Source organism: Alosa alosa, chromosome 13 (genome assembly GCF_017589495.1).
Source record: "Alosa alosa isolate M-15738 ecotype Scorff River chromosome 13, AALO_Geno_1.1, whole genome shotgun sequence".
Taxonomy (NCBI): domain Eukaryota; kingdom Metazoa; phylum Chordata; class Actinopteri; order Clupeiformes; family Clupeidae; genus Alosa; species Alosa alosa.
Genome location: NC_063201.1, coordinates 20,597,759 through 20,607,538, shown reverse-complemented (window position 1 = coordinate 20,607,538; position 9,780 = coordinate 20,597,759). Strand labels below are relative to the sequence as shown.

At 42.3% G+C, this 9,780-nt stretch overlaps 1 protein-coding gene across 1 annotated transcript; it reads left to right on the top strand.

The window, feature by feature from the left end:
* Nucleotides 1–252: 252 nt before the first annotated feature.
* oprd1b (opioid receptor, delta 1b) lies at nt 253–9,051 on the top strand. Its single transcript, XM_048262109.1, has 3 exons — nt 253–702; nt 7,475–7,833; nt 8,298–9,051. The coding sequence occupies exons 1-3, from the start codon at nt 473–475 to the stop codon at nt 8,831–8,833; spliced, it is 1,125 nt and encodes a 374-aa protein (XP_048118066.1). The 5' UTR covers nt 253–472; the 3' UTR covers nt 8,834–9,051.
* Nucleotides 9,052–9,780: the final 729 nt, after the last annotated feature.

The window sequence follows — 9,780 nt, the reverse complement described above, 5'->3', positions numbered from 1 at the left end:
GATGATATTGTCTATATGCCTCTAGTTGCAGTGACTTCCAAAAATAATTATTGCTATTGCAACAAAGAAAGTATTTGAACAGAAGCGTACTGTACACTCTCGCCACGAGATGCTAAAAGTCCTTTAATAGTTATTGTTGAATGGTAATTTCTGCAAGATTGCTTTTAATCGCTGTAGGTTTGGAACTTCATGATACAACAGCTCAAGCCGCCAGGCGCACCCACTAGGTGGTTAAGTGAGCACTCATAGGAGAGTGTTTTCACAAGCCTTACGCCGCGTGGGTAGACAGTCAGCTCCCTCTCACGGAGCGAAACCAGCCGAATCCCCATTACTTTTGGCTTTAGCTATGTATGCCGGGCAGAAGACAGCGGTGTCTAATTAGGAAATAACCGCGACAGGGTTGTTACGCGCAATTCCGCTCGCAAAGTTATCCGAGTTGCGCTGAAAGCTGGGGATTGGAGAAGCGGGAGAGATGGAGCTGCCAACGATGTCCGCTTCTGATTTCGCAGATCTCTACTCTGTCATTCCGTACAATGTCACCCAGCATGATTTCTTGGCACTCTTCCCCAACAGGAGTGTCGGCGCACAGAGCACGAGAACAGCTTCGGGTATCATTATTGCCATATGTATAACAGCTCTTTATTCTGTCATCTGCGTCGTGGGACTCCTCGGAAACATACTGGTTATGTTCGGTGTGGTGAGGTAAGAGCTATAGAGCTTAATGAAGGCTAAGGGCAGCTGTGTATAACCACATCGAGTGGAGAAAAAAGTTGTGCGTATTTTGTTTATAGAAACTATGCCATGGCACCCTAGACAACACACAGCTCATATGCTGACATGTGGCCATATTATTGCAGGCACGATCCAATGATGGATTTTGTGCACTGCTGAGTACTGCTTGCTGCATGATCCTTTGGCTTCTTAGCATCATTCATGGTGTCATTTGACCTGAACTGTTTTTGAAGATTTGAACTGTTCTTCAATAAGACATTGCATTCTGTGAAAGAAGTATTTAGGAGTCTCAGATATTATTATGTCAACTGGACATCAGTGGGCGAATCTGGAATTTTTATGCATCAGTTTGCAACTGCATCTTTATTTTTTCACTCTGGTAAATAGTAACATAAGTATATTAGAGAACATCATGTCAAGTCAACAGGACTATTACAATTTTTTTTATGACTGGCTTTTTCAAATTATTTTTTGTCAGCTATATACTGTTCAGGTAATTGATACCATCTGTTCTCCAGATATCCCATATATAGGCTACTTCCAGCAGCACAAAAGCTGTACACTGTTACTGGTCTGGCCCCTGCTTGCTGGAGTCCATGACACCCATGTTGATGTTTGGAGCAAGTGGGGTTATCAGTATAGGGGTGAGGCATGCGTAAGAGTGGTGGCAGGGTTTGGAATCACGACTGAACTCCCCACAGGGGGGTGGGAGAGGGGTGAACAGGCAGTGGTGTGGGGGTGGACTTCTGGTAATCACAGACACAAGAGGCTTTCACAGAAGTCCCGTGTCATTCTGTGGGAAATTGTGTGGGGGCAGAGGGTTGCTGTTGTTTACCTCCTGTCGTGTGCACATTTATCAGCAGAGGCGGGCCAGAGGGACAGATTAAAAGAGTTATTATGATAACATTCATTTCCTGTTCAATTTATCAAGTCATTGCAGTATTGCTACTTCTTTCTCTGTTTGGTTATCTTTCGTTTCTATTACGTATCCGTGTCATGCAAGCTTAAGAGTTTCTAACATGTTGTTTGTACTCAACTGAAGAGTGCGAAGAGAGAAGAATCTTATATGGTTGGCTAAGCAATGATGGCAGTACTTCTGCAGTTCAAAGACACGTTCACACATTAGTAAACGTGCCATTGCAAACATAACCGATTTATGCACAGCACCACATTAACATATAACAATTCCCTACCCCAGAACAAACACATCCCATTAAATACAGAACATACTTATAGTCACTCCACAGCCTATAACATAGTGGTGTTACTGGGTGTTTATGTCAGTTGTTGAATGCAGCAATGGCATAGGGGACAAGACTTTCAAAATGGGCCCTTTTCCAATTTAACAACATAACTGTGGTAGTAGTGTGATGAGGATTCAGAGGATGACCAGTTCTGGTAAATAACATATGTAGTCTCTTGGAGACCTTTTGCTTTTGTTAAATTGATGTGATAAGAATGCAAGCTGTCTTTTGAAGAAACCTTCCTTTCATTTAAAGGTACACTATGAAGGTTTAGGTATTTTAGCCACTGTAGAGCTCCCTCTAGAGTCGCGATATATTTTGAGTTTACTCTGCTGTTGTAAATAGTAAACTTCTTGTGACTTATCACCCCCTGTACACAATGAAAATGTTGAGGAGGTGAAGGATTAACAACAGGCAAAAACTATCTCCAAAGAGCTATGTCTATTGACAAAGTAAAGTTTCACAATTCTCGTGAGACTTGGTGAGTCGCTGTTCATGGAAATTGCATGGCTGGTTTTCTCGACTCGCTACGGCTATGCTGTATAGCTATGCTAAGTAAACAATTCACCTAGTACAAGTTCATTGTCAAATTGGCTTCGCAAAGGTGAAAATCTTGCATAGTCTACCTTTAAGGGTACTACCATTGACTATAATCCATTACATTTTTTTATTGAATTCATGGGAGGGAGGGGCATATGTGATTGGCTGTCGAGCTCAAATATCAACAAATCTCTACTGTATTAGGATTGAGGACTGTACCTTTAATCAACAACCCTCTACTGTATTAGGATTGAGGACTGTAGGCCTACCTTTAATGATCTAGCCAAGTGGATAAAGTAGAGCACCCAGGTAGCCTTGGCGAGATCAGAGAATGCAGCGCAAACACTGTGCTTTGAAGATCCCTCTCAAGAGCTTTTATATCAAGAATGGCAACTCATATGCCTGGCCTTGGACAGATTGATTGTCATGATGTTGTCGAAAACCCCTCACTGTTTTTATTGAAGAGGATAATCTTATCTTGGTATTGCTTACTTTATTTTGATACTCACTCAGCTTTTGTCTACATATGAACCAGCTGTTTCCATCACAATATAGATTGTTAAAGGAACCGTATGTAAGATTGTGGCCAAAACTGGTACTACAATCACTTTCAAATTACTGTGTATCCCCTCCCCCTCCCCCCTGACTGGCAGAGCTGGCAACCCGGATGCCGAAACACTACTGACTTTGTGATTAGTAGATAGGTGGAGGGTGGCGCAACATGACAACATCAACATCGATTGAGGGCTGCAACTTCACTTTTTAAATGACAATATCCTGGCCGGTCTACTGTTGTCAATGATATAAGTATTTGAAATGAACATGATTTCTTAATATCTAGTGACATATCAGGGCCATTTTATGATTAATTGAAATACATTTCTTACATAAGGCTTTGTAATATACAATTACATATATAATTGTGCCTATTATTCCCAAAATAAATAATTTAGTAATGTTTTGCCAACTGTCACAAATGCCTTGCATTGTATTTTCTATTTCATATAAACATTTTGCTCTTTGTAAAATTGAAAGTGCATGAAGCCTGGGACACTCCATTGACTATTATGGCCCTTATGAAGTGTGTTACTGGCACAGATAATCATTTTCAGCACAGATCCATCTAAGACAGTGTTTCTCAAACTTTTTCAGACGAAGGACCACTTAACCAATAAAAAAGAAACACACGGACCACCTAGCTAAAAAAAAAAAAGATTAGACATACTTCAACAGTATATTAGCCTACACAATAGGCCTACTCACTGAACCACCTTGCTTATTGTCTTTGCACTTTGCTTTATTGTGTCAGAGGATTGATATGATTTAAACTGGCATATCTTACATAGACAGTGTTGCAGAACTGTTTGGATTTACATACAAGTTGGTTTAATATTGAAACAACTCATCTACGTATATTATATTTTACCACGTCTGCTCGTGGACCACTTGGGATAGCTTGCGGACCACCAGTGGTCCCCGGACCACACTTTGAGAAACACTGATCTAAGATGAAGTGCTTGAAAATACGTCAGAAGTACAGAGCAAAAAGGCTAATTCTCGTGAATAACACGTCACATAGTTGGTTGCCAATTAGCTGGATAATGTTGGTGCTGGAAGCTTCACCTTAGTGAAATCAACCTCTGCACCTAAGTTGAAGTCATCATGTGGACAAAATGAAATCCAAAATATCAAATGACAAAATATCATTGGCAGTGATTGGCATTTACAAGCAGTGTTGCCACAGTTACCTTGAAAAAGTAATCTGATTACTGATTACTCCTTTAAAAAGTAACTTAGTTACTTTACTGATTACTTGATTTTAAAAGTAACTAAGTTAGATTACAAGTTACTTTATTAGTTACTTTCAGCAGCTGCCGACAACACCCCCACAGCCTTAACATAAAAATGATAACCGGTTTTGCCAATACTCACTGGAAGTGCATTTTAACAGTAATGCCAACAATGTATAGCAGACATCCCAACCTAACCTACTTAGATACTGAAATGCAGATGTTTGTTCAATAATGTCTAGTCAGTACACCAAATAAGGAAGGCCTATTGATAGAAATTGTGATAGAAAATATGTAGATTTTGGTAGTTTGGCCTTTTCATGTAGCCTTGGCCACTAGCCATCTAGTATAGGCCTGAGTAATATGCAAATTAAATTACACTTGTTAAACTCACCACAACAAGTCTTTTGCAATCATTTAACCCGCCGTGAGCAATGCTACAGTCACTGTTACAAACAGTGCAGTGTGCAATACTATCATTATGTTTTACTCTTATGAGACAATTGGGTACACTTTTGTGTAGTCTGATGTGAAATGGGTCTTAAATGTTCCTTTTTGAGGGGCACTGACTCTGCCATGATGCTCCTGTTCCTAGATACACTAACTAAACTGATTAATTAAGTTCGGGAGAAAAGAGATATAAGCCCACCTACACTGAAAACTGATTGGTTGATTTAGCAAAACAGACCAGGATGCTCTCTGTCTTGGATGCGCTTCAGGCACAGATGCACCACTCCTCTCTCTCTCCCTCTCTGTTGTGTGCGCGTTAAATTTAGATGCACACACGATTTGAAGTCCGGTCTGGCTTGCGTGCTCTTGTTCGCTCTAGGTTCCGGGAGATTTTATGTAATTTGCGGGCGTCAGGATATCAATATGTGGGAGATTCCCAAAACTTTGGGAGACTTGGGATGTCTAGCTAGAAAGCACTTTGTCGCCAGCACAGAATGTACAACGTACCTTAATGTTGTCATGTTTAGCTGACACAAACTCAAAATAATGACTGTATAGATAAAACGTGCATCTCTCTCCTCCCTCCATTGTTGTTTACGTTTGTGTCGCTGCGTGGTTTTACACGTGAGTTGTCCTCATGCTGAAAAGGTTGGCATAGCCTACGTGACGTTAATCCCCGAGACAAGAAGAAAGCAAAGAATATATCTTTTTACTAAGAAAAATGACAAAAATAGTAACGCACAGTGATTTAGATAAGTAACTTTAATCTGATTATTGGTTTGTAAATAGTAGCGCGTTAGATTACTCGTTACCGAAAAAAGTGGTCAAAATAGACTAATGTGTTACTAAGTAGGCCTAACGCGTTACTGGCATCACTGTTTACAAGGGGCCAAAAAATCAATACAATTTTATGGTTGTTGGTTTAAAGGAAATCTCCACGTCATTGTTAGACATTTCACAAGAGAGGTTTATCTTGCATGACAGGATAATTGCAGCAGGCCAGTTCAAGAGGGCTCTACTTAAAACACACGTGAGGTCCTGTCCAGTAGATGGGCGAATGCATTAGGTTAGGAGAGGACAGTAGTGCAAAGAAATGTCTAAGAATATGTTTATATATGACGCCCTAAAACAGAACCGCTAAGAGGTCATATAGTGTTTTGACCTCTCCCACACCCATTAGCCTCAAACAATTTTGCAAACACATATAAGAGATATTCTGAAAAGTGACTAACCGTCATCTCCTATTCTGTTGAATGCTGTTGTACCTCTGGAATCAATGTTCAGAGGACCACATTCTGTGTGATTTAAACTATGTGGGTCATAAACTCATATGGAAAATTCATGGCAGAGATTCACCTCTCAGCCATTATCCTTTTCTCAAGAGCTTTCCTTCACTTTTAACACAGACCTTAAGCCAAAACTCAGTAACCCAAGAAACAGCTGCTCAGGGAATTAAATTACAGGACCATAGAAAAACTGTTTCAGTGAAGGACACTTCACAGGCCTCATCTTAATTAGAAACTTCACTGCAAATCATATTTGGATTGCATCTCATATCAAGATGATACACCTGTGAACACAAGGGACCCTTTCAATGCCAAGGAATTTATCACATTTATGGTAGACACTGGTCAGGGGAACTCTACACTGGTTTGTGGGGTAACATTTATGGACAAATATTAATTTTAACATATGTGTAATATAATACAGCTCTGAGATTTCTACATTTAAGAATGTTTATCCAAGCAGTTTATGAGTGCATGTTTCCAGAGAAATGAACTCAAGAGAATTGCATTCTTAACACCTTCTTTGACTAAACCATTTGAGTGACAGGAACACGCAAACACACAAAAAAATACACATAGATACACATAAGTGATTCCCACCAGATTGTATTGTCCATTATTGGCCAAGATACTTGTATAATGGTGGAAGGCAGTGTCTTGTCACTGTGTGGTGTGGAAAAGCAGGTGTTAGGAGAGATTGTGGATTTTGTGTGAACTCTGGTGTGAAAACAGCAAGCATCTCATTGTAGCCATTACTGGCAGAGATTTGGACTCAACGGTGACTCTTAAGAGAGTCCCCTGAATCGCAGTGTTGACTGGAAAGCTACCAGTGTATCATATTGTTCCTGGCTCTCTCACTTATTCATATTCAGAGTGATTGGAAATTGTTCAATTTGGTCCAAGTGGCTCTTACACTCTTAAAACGAATGTGTTGTCCCTATCTGGACACAGAGATGTGTTAAAAAAACAATGCAAGTTCTATTTTCAACACATATTGTGTAACAAATTAAAAAAAGGACACAGTTAAAAACAACACAAGGTGTGTTGTTTTCAACACATTCGTTTTAAGAGTGTAGTTTGTAACAGCGGTCTCAATTTTGAAAAGCTGATTTATCTGTACGACAAGCCAGAGGCGGCATATGTAATGTATTAACATGAAATTAGACATTTTAAGATAAGGCATCTGAAAGATAATAACATCATTTATTTTGTTACTGTATGCTCAGAGCATGCCAGTCCTCCTCAGCTGTCTCTTTGAAATTCAAACATTCAAGGCTACAGGCAACATGAATATACAAATTGCAAGTTACTTTTACTGTGTTGGCCAGTGTCTACATCTGTCTCTCTAAAATTTAGAGTCTAAATGTACAGTGTGTTTTATGTGCTGTTCAGTTTGTCAACAGAACATTATATCCTGGTTTCTTCTCATTAGATATACCAAGATGAAGACAGCAACCAACATTTATATCTTTAACCTGGCGCTAGCTGACACACTAGCCACCAGCACGCTGCCCTTTCAGAGTGCAAAGTATCTGATGAACACTTGGCCTTTTGGGGAGTTGCTCTGCAAGCTGGTGATCGCCATTGACTACTACAACATGTTCACCAGCATCTTCACCCTCACCATGATGAGCGTGGACCGGTACATCGCCGTGTGCCACCCAGTGAAGGCGCTGGACTTCCGCACCCCCACCAAGGCAAAGATCATCAATGTCTGTGTGTGGATCCTCTCCTCGGCTGTTGGGGTGCCCATCATGATCATGGCTGTGACTGTTCCAGTGAGCGACAAAGGTACATGGTTGTGTGTTGTGTTGCCTTGTGTTTGGTTGGTGTTGGGTGTTGGGTGTTGTGTTATCTTGGGTTTTGTTTTGTTGGTGTTGTGTTGTCTTGTGTTTTGTTTTGTTGGTATTGGGTGTTGTGTTGTGTTGGTGTTTTGTTTTGTTGGTGTTTTGTTGTTGTTTTGTTTTGTGTTCCATTGTGTTTGATGTTGTTTTGTTGATGTGTTGTTTTGTGTTGCATTGTGTTTTGTGTTGTTTTGTGTTGTGCCATGCCAATGAAAGGTCACAACTGCATCTGCATTGTGTACTACGTGTGTACCTTCTGTATTGTGTTTTAAACATTTAAGAATCACAACATCTGGGTTGCGTGAGGCAGCAGCTGTTAGTTGTAGGCAGGAGGTTAAACTAAAAGCCTGTAGTCCTGTTAGGGCTGTCAGTGCTTCTACTAATGGCTGTTCAAACCGCTTCTTCTTGCAGGCATAACAATCTGCACGCTGAGATTCCCACAGCCGGACTGGTACTGGGACACGGTCACTAAGATCTGCGTGTTCATCTTCGCCTTTGTGGTTCCCGTGCTGGTCATCACCGTGTGCTACGGCCTGATGATCCTGCGCCTGAAGAGCGTGCGTCTGCTCTCGGGCTCCAAGGAGAAGGACCGGAACATGAGGCGCATCACGCGCATGGTCCTGGTGGTTGTGGCGGCCTTCATTGTCTGCTGGACGCCCATCCACATCTTCATCATCATCAAGACACTGGTGGAGGTGGACACGAGCAACCTGCTGGTGGTGGCCAGCTGGCACCTGTGCATTGCGCTGGGCTACACCAACAGCAGCCTCAACCCCGTGCTCTACGCCTTCCTGGACGAGAACTTCAAGCGTTGTTTCCGCGACTTCTGCCTGCCGTTCCGCGCACGCGCAGCCCAGGGCAGCTTCTCGCGGGCGCGCAACACCACCCGCGAACCCGTGTCCGTGTGCGGCGGCGCTGCGACCGAGTCCGTCAAGAAGCCGGCATGACTAGGCGTGGAGCGGGAGCCCCCCCGGGCAGCCCCGCTCAGGGTGAACCAGGACCTACGCACAGAGGTCACTCAAATCTCCACCACAGAGTTCTAACACAGCCAGTCCTCCGAGCAGGAGGAAATGGGCTCCACATTCCTTCACCTCTTTTCCCCTTTCTCCTTCTCTTTCTTACTCTCTTCTCTTCGCTCTGTCTCTCGTTTTTTTCTCTCTTTCACTTTCACCGTCTCTCCTTATTTCTCTCTCGCTCTTTGCGGAAAAGGGAAAAAAAATGGCAGAGAAAATGAAGTCATGGCTTCAAGAGTCATTTCTGAGAACTCAACTTGACAGCTTACAATATCCAGAGGGCAAGACTGAATAACAGGGCATGTTAGCATCCCCACAACAGAATTCTGTGTACTCTGCAATTTGTCATAGATGTCTTAAAATATAAAATGGGGACAGTGATGCACAGAAATGAAAGAGAAGAAGAGGGGAGAAAAGCAAACATGGGTAGGCATAGTGGACATGGATGCTCGGAGGTTTGCGGATGTGACAATGTGGCTGTTCAGTCTGTTTCACTGCACTTCTGAGTCGTTCTGATGTTTGTGGGCTGCTTAGAACCCCGGTGGCAAGTGGTGTCACGCTGTAACCTGCATTCCCATGTGGGTCCGGTTTCTTACAGAACCGAGAAAGAGTCTAAGCAGTCATGGACGCATGCAGTCGAGAGGAGAGCAGACGAGGGGAAGTGTGAAGGAGCTCAAACCTCATGGTCACACTGGGATGATAATGCCGTCAGAGGAAAAGCAATTCAATACAGACTCAATGACGCATAGCAAGATTTAACAAGCGACTAGGAGGAGGAGGAGGAGGAGGAGGGAGAAGAGGTAGAGGAGTAGGGGAGGTTTTTAGAGGCAAAACTGTCTGCTTAGATTTTAGAAGTCTCCTTCTGATGGCATCGGGCCTAG

Excerpts from the sequence above, each read along its gene's own strand:
- oprd1b (XM_048262109.1), top strand. The coding sequence starts at position 473 with ATGGAGCTGCCAACGATGTCCGCTTCTGATTTCGCAGATCTCTACTCT. Across the intron at positions 703-7,474 it reads GTTATGTTCGGTGTGGTGAG|ATATACCAAGATGAAGACAG; the intron begins GTAAGAGCTATA and ends TCTTCTCATTAG. Across the intron at positions 7,834-8,297 it reads TGTTCCAGTGAGCGACAAAG|GCATAACAATCTGCACGCTG; the intron begins GTACATGGTTGT and ends TTCTTCTTGCAG.